Raw genomic sequence first — 17,738 nt, 5'->3', positions numbered from 1 at the left:
CACACAAACCCAAACCACTTCTCCCCTTATAATAATATAAGAACATAAATTGATGATAAAACAAAAGTTTTGGGGGGTTGTATCCCCAGGTTTCTGTCATCTTTCCTGGGTGGGATAAGGGGAATCTGGCTCTGGGTTAAACTGTACCTGATTTTATGTGATGCATGTCCCTCAGCACCGTGGGCTACATTCCACTGATGCGGGTTGTCCAGTCTGTCCGGCACACTGCACGCAAGTCCAGCACGACGCTGAAGGAAGGCTGGCTGGTACACTACAGCAACAAAGACACATTGGTGAGCAGAGTGAGGTCTGGTGGGTGGGAGACCTTGAGTGGAGTTGGGGGAGGAGGGTGCAGGTCACATACAGCTAGAGGGAGGAGTAGCTTAGAGGACATGCCACCTGTACTTGAATTTGTAAATTCACATTGAGCTTCAATTTGGAAAGATGAGTGATGTAAAATTCCAAATCATTAATATTACTGTTTTCATGTAAATAAAATGGCTCAAAAATGATTTTCTTCTTTTGTGCCCAGAGAAAACGTCATTATTGGAGGCTGGACTGTAAATGCATTACCCTCTTCCAGAGCAACACCACAAACCGCTACTACAAGGTATCGGGTGCCTGGGGTCCATCCATTTCTCTCTTTCCGTGCTGGTGCAAGTGTTCCATCTCTCTGTCTCATTCCATGTTACTACAAAGTGCAGGTTGCAGGTATCCATCTGTCTCATTTCACCTCTTACAGCAAGGTGTTCAGCATAGTCTTATCTAATCTGCCCTCACCACCTTTCTTTGGGGCAGGAGATTCCCCTCTCCGAGATTCTGACAGTGGAGCCGGCGCAGAACTTCACACTGGTGCCGCCTGGGACCAACCCTCATTGCTTTGAGATATTCACTGCTAATACGACTTATTTCCTGGGGGAGAACCCCCCACAACCCATTCACACCGGCGCCCACAACAGTGGCATTGGACTGGAGGTGGCCAAGTCCTGGGAGAACGCCATCCGCCAAGCACTAATGCCAGTCATACTGCAGGATGCCCCCAGTGCCATGGGGCACATCCCTCACAGTAAGTGCCACATGTTGGGGGTGAGAACTTTGTTTGCAATAGAACAGGGTTAAAGCCAAGGCAGAAGTAGAACAGGGTTAAAGCCAAGGCAGAAGGGATATGTGATTTGGACAAAACAAACTTCCTGATGGGAATCCAGCCTCAGCTGCTGCTGTTGCCTCCTCCATTTCACCTTAGAGATATATAATGCTTCCATTAGACAGATGAATTGGAGGAGAATGGGAAGATGGGGAGATTTGTGAGGGGGGAGGGGGTTGTGGGAACTGGCACCCAGCAGTTCTGAGGCTTCATTGTCCACCAGAGCAGAATATTAAAGCAGGGTACCACATCTGTTCGTTCTTTGCTGCATTTATTAAAATAACCAGAATGGATGTCAAAATGTCTGGTTCATGTTTAAACAGTTGTCAGGTGTTGATAGTTGGATTTTTTTTTAAATGCAGCTGCTCAGTTTTCATGCACATTTTTGTAAGGAACCATCAGAAATTAACCCATAACTGTGCTGGTGCAGGTGCTTTCTGTAAGAACTGCCAAATTAGGCAAGTCCAGTATCCTGTTGGTCAGCAGTGGCCAATTCAGGTTGCAAGTATCTGGCAGCTCGCAAAAATCTAAAGGTTATACCCTGTGGCTTACCCTCAGGGATAAGCAGTGGTTTCTCCAAATCAACTTTGACAGTCTGTTGACTTTCCTCCATGAACTTAAACTTTTTTTCTCCGAGGACAAGCAGGCTGCTTGTTCTCACTGATGGGTGACGTCCGCGGCAGCCCCTCCAATCGGAATCTTCACTAGCAAAAGCCTTTGCTAGCCCTCGCGCGCCGATGCGCACCGCGCATGCGCGGCCGTCTTCCCGCCCGAAACCGGCTTGAGCCGGCCAGTCTTCTTTTCTCCGCGCTCGGTACGGTTGTGTTTTACTGTTCGTGCCCCGGAAAGTCGACCTCGCGCGTCGTTTTTCGACATTTTTCTGTGAGAAATCCAGAAATCATTTGGACTAGCCACTTTCGGTTTTTCCTTCCTCTACTTCGAGTTTTTTCGCCCCGTTAAGTTTTCTTTCGTCGTCGGGGTAGGCCTTACTTAGGCCCCGGTCGAAATTTCCCTTTTTTTTCTGTGCCAAATTTCGCCATTTCGTCTTTCGATTTCGCCGGCGTGATTTTTCCGCCCATGACATCGAAGCCTTCCAGCGGCTTCAAGAAGTGCACCCAGTGCGCCCGGGTAATCTCGCTCACTGACAGGCACGCGTCGTGTCTTCAGTGTCTGGGGGCTGGGCACCGCCCTCAGGCCTGTAGTCTGTGTTCCCTTTTGCAAAGGCGGACTCAGGTAGCGAGGTTAGCCCAGTGGAACATTTTGTTCTCGGGCTCTTCATCGGCACCGGGGGTATCGAGTGCATCGACGTCTTCAGCGTCCAGACCTTCATCCTCGGCGGCTAGTGCATCGAGTGCATCGAGGCATCGGCCCTCTGCATCGGCGCCGAGACATCGGACAGCTGCATCGACGTCGGTGGTACTGGGACCTCGTCTGCTGATGTCGTCGGACGGTGGTGCTTCGTCTGGAGTGCAGGTGAGGGCTGTCCATTCCCCTGCTGGTGGCGGTGAGCCTTCGGGTGGGTCTCCCCCTACCCTGGGCTCCTGCGGTACAGCCCCCCCGAGACCGACCCTCTTCGGTCTCGGCCCCGAGGAAGCAACGGCTGGATTCTACGTCCTCCTCGTCGGTACCGGGAAGCTCCAGTGACATGCTTCGTCCCAAGAAGTCGAAGAAGCATCGTCACCGGTCCACTTCCCATGTCGGTACCGAGAGCTCTGGGTCGCCGAAGGAGTCGGCACCCAGCAGGCATCGGCGCCGAGAGGACCGCTCACCCTCTGTTCAGGAGGTGTCGATGCGCTCCACTCTGGACAGCCCGGAACAGCCTCCACGCCCGGAACAGGTTCTGACGTCGACGCCTGCATCGACCTCCATGCCTTTCTCTGCAGCCGCTCTGAACGAGAGCCTCCGGGCCGTCCTCCCAGAGATTCTGGGAGAGCTGTTGCGCCCTACCCCTCCGGTACCGGCGGTGCTTGCGCCGGCTGGCCCATCGCCCGAGGTGAGGTCTCCGGCGTCGGTGCCGCGTGCGGTGCCGGCTGCCGTCGCCTCCCAGGAGGGCTCCCCGACTACGTCGGTGGAGGGAGCTTCGCCGATGCGGGCGAGGGAGTCTACCTCTCGACGCCCCCATCGTGGACGTGGCTCCACGGAGTCGAGTCGGGCACGGTTGCAGACACAGGTCCGTGAACTTGTGTCTGACACCGAGGGTGAGGCCTCGTGGGAAGAGGAAGAGGACCCCAGATATTTCTCTGACGAGGAGTCTGAGGGTCTTCCTTCCGATCCCACTCCCTCTCCTGAAAGACAGCTTTCTCCTCCCGAGAGTCTGTCTTTCGCTTCCTTTGTCCGGGAGATGTCTACGGCCATCCCCTTCCCGGTGGTTGTGGAGGACGAGCCCAGGGCTGAAATGTTTGAGCTCCTGGACTATCCTTCTCCACCTAAGGAAGCGTTCACTGTTCCCTTGCACCATGTCCTAAAAAAGACATTGCTTGCGAACTGGACCAAGCCTTTAACTAATCCCCACATCCCCAAGAAGATCGAGTCCCAGTACCGGATCCATGGGGACCCAGATCTGATGCGCACTCAGTTGCCTCATGATTCTGGAGTTGTGGATCTGGCCCTAAAGAAGGCTAAGAGTTCTAGGGAGCATGCTTCGGCGCCCCCGGGCAAGGACTCTAGAACCTTAGACTCCTTTGGGAGGAAGGCCTACCATTCTTCTATGCTCGTGGCCAAAATTCAGTCTTACCAGCTCTACACGAGCATACACATGCGGAACAATGTGCGGCAGTTGGCGGGCTTGGTTGATGCGCTCCCCCCTGAGCAAGCCAAGCCATTTCAGGAGGTGGTCAGGCAGCTGAAGGCGTGCAGAAAATTCCTGGCCAGAGGGGTGTATGACACCTTTGATGTTGCGTCCAGGGCCGCTGCTCAAGGTGTGGTGATGCGCAGGCTCTCATGGCTGCGTGCCTCCGACCTGGAGAATAGAATCCAGCAGCGGATTGTGGACTCGCCTTGCCGTGCGGATAACATTTTTGGAGAGAAAGTCGAACAGGTGGTAGAGCAGCTCCACCAGCGGGACACCGCATTCGACAAGTTCTCCCGCCGGCAGCCTTCAGCCTCTACCTCTACAGGTAGAAGATTTTTTGGGGGATGGAAGACTGTTCCCTACTCTTCTGGCAAGCGTAGGTACAATCCTCCTTCTCGACAGCCTGCGGCCCAGGCTAAGCCCCAGCGCGCTCGCTCTCGTTAGCAGCGTGCGCCTCAGCAAGGCCCCTCGGCTCCCCAGCAAAAGCAAGGGACGAGCTTTTGACTGGCTCCAGCAGAGCATAGCCGACATCCAAGTGTCAGTGCCGGGCGACCTGCCAGTCGGAGGGAGATTGAAAGCTTTTCACCAAAGGTGGCCTCTCATAACCTCCGATCAGTGGGTTCTTCAAATAGTCCGGCAAGGATACACCCTCAATTTGGCCTCAAAACCTCCAAATTGTCCACCGGGAGCTCAGTCTTACAGCTTCCAGCACAAGCAGGTACTTGCAGAGGAACTCTCCGCCCTTCTCAGCGCCAATGCGGTCGAGCCCGTGCCATCCGGGCAAGAAGGGCTGGGATTCTATTCCAGGTACTTCCTTGTGGAAAAGAAAACAGGGGGGATGCGTCCCATCCTAGACCTAAGGGCCCTGAACAAATATCTGGTCAAAGAAAAGTTCAGGATGCTTTCCCTGGGCACCCTACTTCCCATGATTCAGGAAAACGATTGGCTATGCTCTCTGGACTTGAAGGATGCCTACACACACATCCCGATACTGCCAGCTCACAGACAGTATCTGCGATTTCAGCTGGGCACACGTCACTTCCAGTACTGTGTGCTACCCTTTGGGCTCGCCTCTGCGCCCAGGGTGTTCACAAAGTGCTTGGCTGTAGTAGCAGCAGCACTTCGCAGGCTGGGGGTGCACATGTTCCCATATCTCGACGATTGGCTGGTGAAGAACACGTCCGAGGCAGGAGCCCTGCAGTCCATGCAGATGACTATTCGCCTCCTGGAGCTACTGGGGTTTGTGATAAATTACCCAAAGTCCCATCTTCTCCCGACGCAGAGACTCGAATTCATAGGAGCTCTGCTGGATTCTCGGACGGCTCGCGCCTATCTCCCAGAGGCGAGAGTCAACAACTTGTTGTCCCTCGTCTCGCGGGTGCGAGCGTCCCAGCAGATCACAGCTCGGCAGATGTTGAGATTGCTGGGCCACATGGCCTCCACAGTTCATGTGACTCCCATGGCCCGCCTTCACATGAGATCTGCTCAATGGAGCCTAGCTTCCCAGTGGTTTCAGGCTGCTGGGGATCTAGAAGACGTGATCCACCTGTCCACGAGTTTTCTCGAATCCCTGTATTGGTGGACGATTTGGTCCAATTTGACTCTGGGACGTCCTTTCCAAATTCCTCAGCCACAAAAAGTGCTGACCACGGATGCGTCTCTCCTGGGGTGGGGAGCTCATGTCGATGGGCTTCACACCCAAGGAAGCTGGTCCCTCCAGGAACGCGATCTACAGATCAATCTTCTGGAGTTACGAGCGATCTGGAACGCTCTGAAGGCTTTCAGAGATCGGCTGTCCCAACAAATTATCCAAATTCAGACAGACAACCAGGTTGCCATGTACTACGTCAACAAGCAGGGGGGCACCGGATCTCGCCCCCTGTGTCAGGAAGCCGTCAGCATGTGGCTCTGGGCTCGCCGGCACGGTATGGTGCTCCAAGCCACATATCTGGCAGGCGTAAACAACAGTCTGGCCGACAGACTGAGCAGGATTATGCAACCTCACGAGTGGTCGCTCAACTCCCGAGTGGTGCGCCAGATCTTCCAAGCGTGGGGCACCCCCTTGGTGGATCTTTTCGCATCTCGAGCCAACCACAAAGTCCCTCAGTTCTGTTCCAGGCTTCAGGCCCACGGCAGACTGGCATCGGATGCCTTCCTCCTGGATTGGGGGGAGGGTCTGCTGTATGCTTATCCTCCCATTCCTCTGGTGGGGAAGACTTTGTTGAAACTCAAGCAAGACCGAGGCACCATGATTCTGATTGCTCCTTTTTGGCCGCGTCAGATCTGGTTCCCTCTTCTTCTGGAGTTGTCCTTCGAAGAACCCTGGAGATTGGAGTGTTTTCCGACCCTCATCACGCAGGACGAAGGGGCGCTTCTGCATCCCAACCTCCGGTCCCTGGCTCTCATGGCCTGGATGTTGAGAGCGTAGACTTTGCCTCTTTGGGTCTGTCAGAGGGTGTCTCCCGCATCTTGCTTGCTTCCAGGAAAGATTCCACTAAGAGGAGTTACTTCTTTCTATGGAGGAGGTTTGCCTTCTGGTGTGACAGCAAGGCCCTAGATCCTCACTCTTGTCCTACACAGACCCTGCTTGAATACCTTCTGCACTTGTCCGAGTCTGGTCTCAAGACCAACTCTTTAAGAGTTCACCTTAGTGCAATCAGTGCATACCATTACCATGTGGAAGGTAAGCCGATCTCGGGACAGCCTTTAGTTGTTCGCTTCATGAGAGGTTTGCTTTTGTCAAAGCCCCCTGTCAAGCCTCCTACAGTGTCATGGGATCTCAATGTCGTTCTCACCCAGCTGATGAAACCTCCTTTTGAGCCACTGAACTCCTGCCATCTGAAGTACTTGACCTGGAAGGTCATTTTCTTGGTGGCAGTTACTTCAGCTCATAGAGTCAGTGAGCTTCAGGCCCTGGTAGCCCAGGCCCCTTACACCAAATTTCATCATAACAGAGTAGTCCTCCGCACTCACCCTAAGTTCCTGCCAAAGGTTGTGTCGGAGTTCCATCTGAACCAGTCAATTGTCTTGCCAACATTCTTTCCCCGTCCTCATTCCTGCCCTGCTGAACGTCAGCTGCACACATTGGACTGCAAGAGAGCATTGGCCTTCTATCTGGAGCGGACACAGCCCAACAGACAGTCCGCCCAATTGTTTGTTTCTTTTGATCCCAATAGGAGGGGAGTGGCTGTGGGGAAACGCACCATATCCAATTGGCTAGCAGATTGCATTTCCTTCACTTACGCCCAGGCGGGGCTGGCTCTTGAGGGTCATGTCACGGCTCATAATGTTAGAGCCATGGCTGCGTCGGTAGCCCACTTGAAGTCAGCCTCTATTGAAGAAATTTGCAAAGCTGCGACGTGGTCATCTGTCCACACATTCACATCTCATTACTGCCTGCAGCAGGATGCCCGACGCGACAGTCGGTTCGGGCAGTCAGTTCTTCAGAACCTGTTTGGGCTTTAGGATCCAACTCCACCCCCCGAGGGCCCTGTTTGTTCTGTTCCAGGCTCCACTCTTAGTTAGTTGGTAAATTTTTTTAGGTCAATCTCAGTTATGTCCTCGCCGTTGCGAGGCCCAATTGACCATGTTTGTTGTTTGGAGTGAGCCTGGGGGCTAGGGATACCCCATCAGTGAGAACAAGCAGCCTGCTTGTCCTCGGAGAAAGCGAATGCTACATACCTGTAGAAGGTATTCTCCGAGGACAGCAGGCTGATTGTTCTCACAAACCCGCCCGCCTCCCCTTTGGAGTTGAGTCTTCTCTTGTCTTTGTCTTGCTACACATGAGACTGGCCGGCTCAAGCCGGTTTCGGGCGGGAAGACGGCCGCGCATGCGCGGTGCGCATCGGCGCGCGAGGGCTAGCAAAGGCTTTTGCTAGTGAAGATTCCGATTGGAGGGGCTGCCGCCGACGTCACCCATCAGTGAGAACAATCAGCCTGCTGTCCTCGGAGAATACCTTCTACAGGTATGTAGCATTCGCTTTTAAATCCACCTATATTAACTTAAATTTTTTTTTTACCATATCCCCTTGATAGCAAATTTCAGAGTTTTTACTATGGCTTTTTGTTTTTTGTTTTTGTATTTTGAGTGCTAAAATTTCATGCCCTCCTTTAGCTTCTGCCCTCTGCAAGCCCTGTGTTTGACAGCATTAGTCACAAATGTACTCTTCACCTCCATCCAGATCCAGCTGGGCTGTGTTGGCAGTTGAATGGTTTACATAAGGATTTTCAACAGTTGCTGCTATAACATGACTTTATGGATGAGTTTGGTATGTCAGTCATACTGACATCTCATGTGCTTTCTGGCTCTCTTGGTTTTAGGACAGGCATCTCTCAGCATCTCTGTCTCCAACAGCCAGATCCAGGAGAATGTGGTAAGTATGGCATTCCCTGGTCTCGTTCTCCACCACCACCAATGAAGGTAGAGGCTGACTGAGTTTTGGCTTTGGCGCCAAAACTGGCCTGAAATTTGTTATGCTGGCTTCCCTAGCTCTCCTCCTCCCCTGGCCCATAGTGTATCCCTAAGTGGTCTAAAGGCTGTTCAGGGCAGGAGCGATCCCCAGTTGCTCTTGCTTATGGTCCTCTCTGCAGCCAGAATGGCTGCTGTGATCTCTAGCAGCAGTCTTACAGCAACTATTTTGAGATTTTGCTGACACAACAAGGAGTGACTGGGGATCACTCCTGCCCCAACTAGCCACTAGACCACCAGGGGATATACAGTAGGCCTGGGGAGAGCCTGTGCACAGGTTTGTGATGGGGGGATCGTTCTGTGTTCTGAGAAGAGCGGGAAGGAGCGGTGTACCAAGGGGGGGGGGGGGGGGGAGAGAAGGAGTGTAGGGGATTGTGCTGTGCAAGGATGGGGCTGGGCCTTAGCAGTTGGTTTGGATACAGATTTGGTTTCAGCTGAAACCAAAGAAACCAGGTTTGGTCACCCTCTACAACAAAGCAGAATATTTTTCTCTTTCATTATAGGATATTGCTATGGTCTATCAGATCTTCCCAGATGAGGTGCTTGGCTCTGGCCAGTTTGGAGTGGTTTATGGAGGTAAGATTGTGGTTGTCAACCATCCTATTTACTTTTTAAGAATAGATGCCTAGATCTGGACCCCGCATACTATGAGAGGGTGTGAATTATTCCATGCTTAATTACTTTGTGGTGGAATATTTTTTAGGGAAGCATCGGAAAACAGGCAGGGACGTCGCAGTGAAGGTGATAGACAAACTGCGGTTCCCCACCAAGCAGGAGAGTCAGCTTCGCAACGAGGTGGCCATCTTGCAGGTGAGAGGAAATGAAAGGAGCATTGGGGAGGCTGAAAACACTGAACATCAATTCTCACAAGCTATAGCCTTGGCCTGGGCTGTCACTTCCTCAGGTGTAAAGCAAGAAAGTATTTCAGGATAGAAATCGGTGTATATATTTGCAGTACCTCCTTAGCAGATGAGATGAGGACAGCAAAGGTATCCATTCAGGGTGGTCTGGGGTAGTTAAGGAGCAAGGGCTAAAGCCTGCAGCAGGGCATGGTGGATCTTCGGCAGTAAGAGTGAGAGCCTTCGACAGGTACAACAGATCCTTGATAGTTAAGGTGAGGGAAAGGGAAAACCTACTGCAGATCCTTGTTAGTGAGGGACCAAGGGGTAAAACTGGAGCATAATTTGAGTCTACTGTGTTGGAACAGGAAAGAAGAATGGGCAGGGACTGGAGGGACTGTATTTGCCCTCGTTATCTGTTTCTGTCTTTTGGTGACTGAGACCATGGTATTGATATCCAGTTCATTTTTCTGTCCTTTCTCTGCAGAGCCTGAGGCATCCAGGCATTGTGAATCTGGAATGCATGTTTGAGACGCCAGAGAAAGTCTTTGTGGTGATGGAGAAGCTGCATGGGGATATGCTGGAGATGATTCTTTCCAGTGAGAAAGGGAGGCTGCCTGAGAGGCTCACCAAGTTCCTTATCACCCAGGTATTCTTCTAGTTGTCCCGGATAATCCCCTTCACTAGTCTCCAGACCCAGAGGCTCACAAAGTTCCATATGTTGAGCTATATCAGTTCGGCAGATGATAGTGGGAAGTTTGAGAAGGCTTGAGAAAGACCAGGGACATGAGGGTCGTCAATGATAACATTTAAATGTTGGTACTTGCAAACATGCAAAGCTCAACACAGCACCATGTTTCCTGCCTCAGGAGTCCTAAGTGCTGTGGTATCCAAAACAATGTATTTATCAAGCACCAAAGATCCGCTTTAGTGAATATTGGACTGGTCTTGAGAAAGACCTTTGTAATTGCAATACACTTGTGGCTAAACGCTGCGTGAACACTATATAGTGGTCACACAGTGTTTAGCCACATTGTGCAGCTGGAAAAAGTGGTTGCCTTTGATTCCCAGCAATCATGGTCGTATATCCAATGGATGCTGATTAGTACATAAAGATGACAAGATGACAGTATTCAGGGATGGGAACCTTAGTGTGTTGTTTGCTGCGGCACTTTTTATTCCACTAGATGGCGCAGCAGACAGCTCAAAGAACAGAACTGATACTACCTAAGCCAGTGTTCACTAATTTGTAATTCTGAGCCACTTTGGATCCAGTGAGTGGAAGGAGAGGCGCCAAATGTCTTCCCATGCAAGGTCATTATACTGCTGACTAGTGTGTGTCAGTGACGTCCAGCCCACCTTCAAACTGTTTAATTGGGCATTTCCTCAAGGAGGTGGGCATTTTCAAATACATTCTCTTTTCACCTATTAAGACATGCCTTGTCCATTAGGCATGTGGCTCTTCCTCCCATCCATGTCCCCCCTTTCTATCATGAACTTGTTTAGAGAGGCAGTAGTAGAAAACAGCTGAAATGATGATGTGGGCTGCCATTATCCCCGAGCCTTTCATTGAAGAACACTGTACTTGAGTACTGAATTTTATTTATCATCTTGTACATTTTTTTTATATGTTTTTGTATTCTGCCTTAGGCAGATGTTTTGGAAAAGTGACATTTTGGCTCCCTGAGACACCCCCCTTACTTTTTTAAAAATTTGTTTTAAACAAATACTTCTGTAGATATGTCTGCCTTTGGACTAGGGATGTGCATTCATTAGGCACAGTAACAAACTGAATGTGTACTGTGAAGTTTCAATACAAAACTGAAGTAACAATTCTTAACAAACATAAAACATACTCCTCATCCTTAGAGTTGATCCAGGTGTTGAAACTTATGCCTGCCCACCATTAGACCCTTTCTTTCAATATTCATAGAGCTTGTAAGAGCAAGGTTTCAAGAGAAGCCAATTTAACATGCTATTCATCCCAATCAGTGTTTTCCTAAGCTTCTTACCTGATAGCGAGGTGCTCCCTATGTGTTGCCCTCCCTATTTTCCCTAGACCTCTCTATGGGACCATATAAGTATTCCAAAAGTCAGGTCTCTGCCATTGCATGTTTTATACCGATCCACTGCTTCAGACGGGGAGTGGGGTGGGGGGGGGGGGGTGCCTAGTTTACTTTGCCACCGTCCATAACTGAGCCACATCATAGTAGGCAGTTCTGGTATTCCCATTCCTCCATCTGGGGTACTTGGGGTGAGGGGGGGAGGTCTGCTTTTACATATATAAAAGAAAATCTTTATACTTATGACCCAGGTCACTCTGAGGAATAGGCAAAGAGTTTGGCATGTATGAAGATCATGGAAGAACATTTTAATCCAAACTATCCTCCCCATCCAAGACAACTGCAATTGACTCCTCTTTTCCAAGTCCCTCCCCAGTCTCCCAACAAGTGGGGAGATAATCCAGTACATGCATCTTTGGGGGTAAGGTGGTAATTTGGATTCCTAAATATCGAATAAAATCTTTGGACACCCAAAATGGAAATCTACTTGCCGAGATATTCAGGTTGCATACTAACGCTCAATATTTCCGGTTTACTCAAAAGTGAAGATTAGATAACCATAAACCTCAATCTCAGCCAGAATACCTGGCAGGGACATGTCTGGTTGTGTCAGTCAGCATATCGTCTGTGAAGAGGAAGATACTCTTCTATCCCTACCACCCGACCTTTTATCCTCATGTTCATTTTAATCTTGGCTACTAGATGTTCAGTCACCAGCATGAAAAGCAGAAGGGAAAGTGGACAGTTCTGATGGATTACTCCATAAAAAGTAAAGTAGCTGTGCTAGTCCACTTTTAAAGGTAACAAATGATATCTATTTTATTGGACTAAATACATTTTTTGATTAGCTTTCGAAGGTAACACTTATTCTTCAGATTGGAAATAAGCAATTGTTGATAAATATCAATATACGTAAGTGAAACACACAAGCATTCCAATAACAGTCTCACAGGAAGAGGGTGGGGTGGGTTAGGTGAGAAACGGGGGGGAACTGGGTGGATGAGAGACAGGGAGAGATGGATTGTAGATAAGGTAGCAAAGCAGTACAATTTTATGTTTTATAATGGGCTAGAAAACCCAGATCTTTAAGTCCTGTCTGATGGGTGTCAAAATATTTAATCATTTTGACTTCAAAGGTCTTCCATTCCTAGATTTTCTTAAAGTTTCTTTTTAGTATTCTTACCATAAAATCATTGATGCAGTGTTCTGGTTTTGTAAAGTGCTGTCCCACAGAGGTGACATCCTGGTTGGCATTGTCATTTTTCATATGATGTCAATGTAGATTAAATCTTGTCTTTTTAGCATCTGGCTTGTTTCTCCAATATAGCACCCTTCTTCACACTTCTTACATTGAATAGTATATACCACATTTGAAGATGAGCATGTGAAGGATTCCTTTATGTTGAATATTTTTCCTAAATGTGTGTGGGATCCTGTGAAATGTATTGGCACAGTTTGGAGCTGGATATATTGCAAGGATGTGTGCTACTCTCTTCTTTCTGAGTTTCTATCAGGAGCTTGCTTTTCACTAGTTTGTGTTAAGTTGGGTGGCTGTCGGAAGGCCAGCACTGGTGTGGATGGGAATATCTTTTCTAGTATAGTGGCTGTAAAGGGGGATTCTCTCTGTTGCTTTCTTTTTCTTGTACTGCAATAGGTTTTCCCTGGGTATTTTAAGGGAGGAGGCAGCCTTATTGAAGATTATTTTGGGGCTGTAGCCTTTTTGTTTGAAGGATTCAGTCAGGATTTTGAGGTGTTTATCTCTGTCTCTTGGGTCAGAGCAGATACAATAGTATCTTGTGGCTTGGCTTAGAAAAGGGATGGAAAACAAGCATGAGGATGTTATAATGCCTTTATATTGCTCCATGGTGCGACCGCACCTGGAGTATTGTGTTCAGTTCTGGTCGCCTCATCTCAAAAAAGATATAAAGGAATTGGAGAAGGTGCAGAGAAGGGCGACGAAAATGATAAAAGGGATGGGACGACTACCTTATGAGGAGAGGTTAAGACGGCTAGGACTCTTTAGCCTGGAGAAAAGGCGGCTGAGGGGTGATATGATAGAGGTCTACAAAATAATGAGTGGGGTAGAGCGGACAGATATGAAGCGTTTGTTTACGCTTTCTATCAATCATAGAACTAGGGGACACAAGATGAAATTAGAATGTGGTAGGTTTAAAACAAATTGGAGAAAGTTTTTCTTTACTCAGCGTGTGGTTAGACTCTGGAACTCATTGCCGGAGAAGGTAGTGACGGCAGCTGGCCTTGCTGAGTTTAAAGGGGGTCTGGACAGATACCTGAAGGAAAAGTCCATTGATCGTTATTAAATTTTGGGTTTTTGCCAGGTTCTTGGGGCCTGGATTGGCCACTGTCGGAGACAGAGTGCTGGGCTTGATGGACCTTTGGTCTTTTCCCAGCGTGGCAGTGCTTATGTACTTATGGCTGTGTATAATGGATTTTTTTTGTGTGTGAAGGGTGGAAGCTGGAGTTGTGTAGGTAACTTCATCTGTGTGTAGGTTTCTTGTATATAAATGTTTGTTTATAGCCATTGCTGATTGAAATTGTGGTGTCTAAAAAATTTTCTGGGGTGTAGTCCATTTTGAATTGGATTGTAGAATGTATTGAAATAACTGTGAAATTTGTTTGTTTCTTCCCCCTCTGTCCAAATCATTAATATTTCCTTAATATATTGGTAGCATTTTAGAGGTTTAGTCTGATATGTATTCAAAAATATCTCTTCCAGTTCTGCCATAAAGAGGGTCACATATTGGGGTACCATCCTAGTGCCCATTGCAGTGCCCATGATTTGCAGATAGATATCATTGTTAAAGGTGAAATAATTGTGAGAATGATTGATTTTTATAATAGTTTCCAGTTAGTATTGGTGGTCCAGGGTGGATATTCTTAGGAGTTTATCACATGCAGCTATGCCATCTGCATGGGGAATGTTGATGTGTAGCGATTCTACATCCATTGTGACCAGAAGGGCGCCCATCAAGTGATAGTAACTGCTTGATGTTTTTTAATTTGTTCAGAAAGTCTGTGGTGTCTTATCTTGTCATAAAGAGTTTAAGAATCCCCTCTATAAGTCCAGATATTTCCTTGGTAAGTGTGCCAATACCAGATATGATTGGTCTGCCAGGGTTTCCGGGTTTATCAATATGCTTATTTGTGATCTGAAGAAGAAGGGTTAACTTTGAAAGTTAATCAAAAATGTATTAAGTTAGTCCAATAAAAAAGGTATAATCTTATTTTCTTTTCTGTGTTTTTGTTTTATTTCTATTTATTATCCATACAAAGTAAAAGCTTTAGAGTACTCTCCATTCACCCTTTCTGAGGCTCTGGTATAGGGCATCTATCAAGCACCTAAAATTGGGACCAAACCCAAACTTGAGCCATTTCTCTTGATTGAAGGTCTTTTCAGCATTGATCAGTAGTAAAACCAATGGTACTGCTTGAGTATGGGCCCACTTGATAAGGTTAACCAGTCTCTACATTATCACCAGACCCCACTGAGAGATAAATACTGACTGGTCCTTGTGAATAATCCCTGCAATAAAATGTAAGCTGCAGTAGGATTTTGGTTAGAACAGTGGTGTTCCTAGATCGGCTGCCACCTGGGGCGGATCACTGCTGTGCACCCCCCCCCCCCAAGCGCATCGCCCTTACTTCCTAGGGGTTCAGAGAGCAGCTGTACAGCTGACTGCTCCACCGGTTCCCTGCCTCGGAATGGGAAGTAACGTCAGAGGAAGCAGGGACCCGGCGGAGCCAAGAGCTGCTCAGCTGCTCCCTGCACCCCCTTGCAGCATGCACTCAGGGCGGATCCCCCCCCCCCACCACCCTGCCCTTGGTACGACACTGGGTTAGAATCTTAGGAATCTTAGGAGGAGTGGCCTAGTGGTTAGGGTGGTGGACTTTGGTCCTGAGGAACTGAGTTTGATTCCCGGCACAGGCAGTTCTTTGTGACTCTGGGCAAGTCACTTAACCCTCCATTGCCTGCCGCATTGAGCCTGCCATGAGTGGGAAAAAGTACGGGGTACAAATGTAACAAAAAAATAAAATAAAATAAAACATCTAAGTTTGAGTGAGATTAGGTGATAAAAACACAGAGAAAGGGGGTCTTTTCTGTTTTGTATAACTGTGATGCCTGCCTCAGACATGATCACCACTAATGTGCTGTCACCTACCACCAATTTAAGCAGCATCAATAAAATGAAGTCTATAGTGGTGAAAACGTCTGGTAGAATTGGAAGTCAGTCCATCCGACACTGGGGCCTTCCTATGTTCGTTAATGGCAACCAGGACTTCTCCCTCTGCTTTTTCAAACTCCTCTAGTTCCTGCTTGGCTGGTGTTAGCTCAGACAATGCAAAGTTTGACAAGCATGCCTAAAGGCTTCCCTCTCCTTTCACATTCTGAGGTGTACAGAACATAGTAGAATTCAGCAAAGGCCTCCAGAATGCCCTAAAAATCCAACAGTACCTTCATCTCTCAACTGTAAAATATACTATACACCCTCTATTTCCTTAGCTGATGGGCAGAAGTCTCCCCACCTGATTCCCCTCCTCAAAATAAACCTGCTTGGCTTTGTTGGAATTGATCCCCCCCCCCCCCCCATAAGGTCTGTAGTTGCCCCTTTGGGGTGCCAACATGCCCTGTTTCTGATTCTTTGGTTGCTCTCTAAGCTGTCATTTCATAAGCTTAATAGCATGGGTCAGCTCCCAATGTCTTGAAGTTTCTTTTGGTGACTAGCAAGCTGAATTAAGTGTCCCTGTGCTACCACCTTAAATCAGGGGCGTATCTGCGTGGGGCCACAGGGGCCTGGGCCCCCGCAGATTTTGCCCCGGACCCCCCTACCGCTGTTAACCCTCCCTCCCTCGTCAGACAGACTCCATCCAACTGGATTTAAAGATGCATGCAGCTTTCACAGCGCGCTGCACGACGAGGATGAAAAAGTTAAAGATCGCGGCTGGGCTGGCGGGGGGTTGGCGTCCCCCGCCAGCTGAAGCAATATTTTAAAAAGCCGGAGGAAGCGGACCTCGGGGTAGGTGACGGCGGTAGGCGGGGGAGGGAGGGAGTGTTAACGGCGGTAGGGGGGGTTGACGGTGGGGGAGGGCTATAATGTGCCCCCTCACTCTAGCCCCTGCCCCCCCTACCGCCGAACCTCAGATACGCCCCTGCCTTAAATGCATCCCAAAGGAGTCTGTGAGAGAGAGACTTCCGACCGTTGTGTGCAAAATAACTCTTGAATCACCTACTCAAGGTACCCCCTCATCATCCAATAAATTAGTTTACAGAACTTTAACCTTGGCTGATTGGGCCTAGTCTCCCAAACTACCGACACCAGATTATGATCTCACATACCCAATCCCCAGACACCATGTCCTTACTGCATAAATCATTGTAGAACCAATTAGAATATAATCAGTGTATGAGAATGAAATATGCACATTAGAGTAAAATATGAATTCTTTACTAAATGGATTCTTAAAACCCCAAGGTATTTTATAAAAACTTTGTCTGGTCCTGTCTTAGCTATGATGATACAACAATTAGAATCAACTACAATAACACAAATGGGTGTGGGATTACCAAAGCACACAGCCACAACTCAAAATTAATCCCTACGTGTCACTATGAAACTCTGATGTATTTCCAGTGAAAAAGGAAGGAAAAGCCTCAAAGTAGCTCAAACCCAACAAGGTTTATAGAGTTACGTCGATCTAAAAAGAACCTTACTTCATCATAGGCAAAAACCTTCCAGGATAATAAAGATTGAAATTGTTCTTGCCATCTGGACCCTGAAGCAGTTTTAATGAAACTCTGGCTATCGCTGGCCCGGGGGCAAGGCAGCATTTTGAGACATCCACCAGATGCTGTCTCTGTGTTTCATTTATTTAAAAAAATAAGTGCGTCTCTCAAATAATTTTTTTGAGCACTGTGATTACAAACGATGCTATTTTATTATCCTGGAAGGTTTTTGCCTATGATGAAGTAAGGATCTTGTTAGATTGACATAGCTGTATAAACCTTGTTGGATTTGAGCTACTTTGAGGCTTTTCCTTCATTTTTCACTGGAAATACATCAGAGTTTCATATTGACGCGTAGGGATTAATTTCGAGTTGTGGCTGTTAGTTATGATGATACCCTGGGCCAGAAGTGTGTAATCGCACTAAAGTAATGTTAAAATTCACCTCTGTAATCCATTGCCCCTCTCCCAGCTGCAGAAGTTTTATCTCCAAATCTGCATAGAAGCCCCTCTGATTAGCATTGAGGGCATATACAGAAAGTAGATTGTAATACCTACAAACTGCTCCCAAGGCCTTTAACTTATCCAGGACCTTGAAATCTCATGCGGGGAGGGATAGTTACCCTTCCCCCTTCCTTTCTTAAGTATTTGAAGCACAGAAAATTATTGGGTACCACTGAATGTAGAGCAG

At 48.2% G+C, this 17,738-nt stretch overlaps 1 protein-coding gene across 2 annotated transcripts in view; it reads left to right on the top strand.

Annotated features, from left to right (window-relative positions):
* The window catches only part of PRKD2 (protein kinase D2), a 98,899-nt gene that overhangs the window by 36,444 nt on the left and 44,717 nt on the right, over nt 1-17,738 (top strand). For both annotated transcript variants that reach the window (XM_030217373.1, XM_030217375.1), the window contains exons 8-14: nt 176-293; nt 533-610; nt 799-1,066; nt 8,256-8,308; nt 8,907-8,979; nt 9,107-9,213; nt 9,730-9,891. In XM_030217373.1, the coding sequence (XP_030073233.1) occupies nt 176-293; nt 533-610; nt 799-1,066; nt 8,256-8,308; nt 8,907-8,979; nt 9,107-9,213; nt 9,730-9,891 (859 nt within the window). The remainder of the gene's footprint in view (nt 1-175; nt 294-532; nt 611-798; nt 1,067-8,255; nt 8,309-8,906; nt 8,980-9,106; nt 9,214-9,729; nt 9,892-17,738) is intronic.

The sequence above is a fragment of the Microcaecilia unicolor genome, chromosome 11, assembly GCF_901765095.1.
Source record: "Microcaecilia unicolor chromosome 11, aMicUni1.1, whole genome shotgun sequence".
In the NCBI taxonomy this organism is placed as follows: Eukaryota; Metazoa; Chordata; class Amphibia; order Gymnophiona; family Siphonopidae; genus Microcaecilia; species Microcaecilia unicolor.
This window is presented reverse-complemented; position numbering and strand designations above follow the sequence as displayed.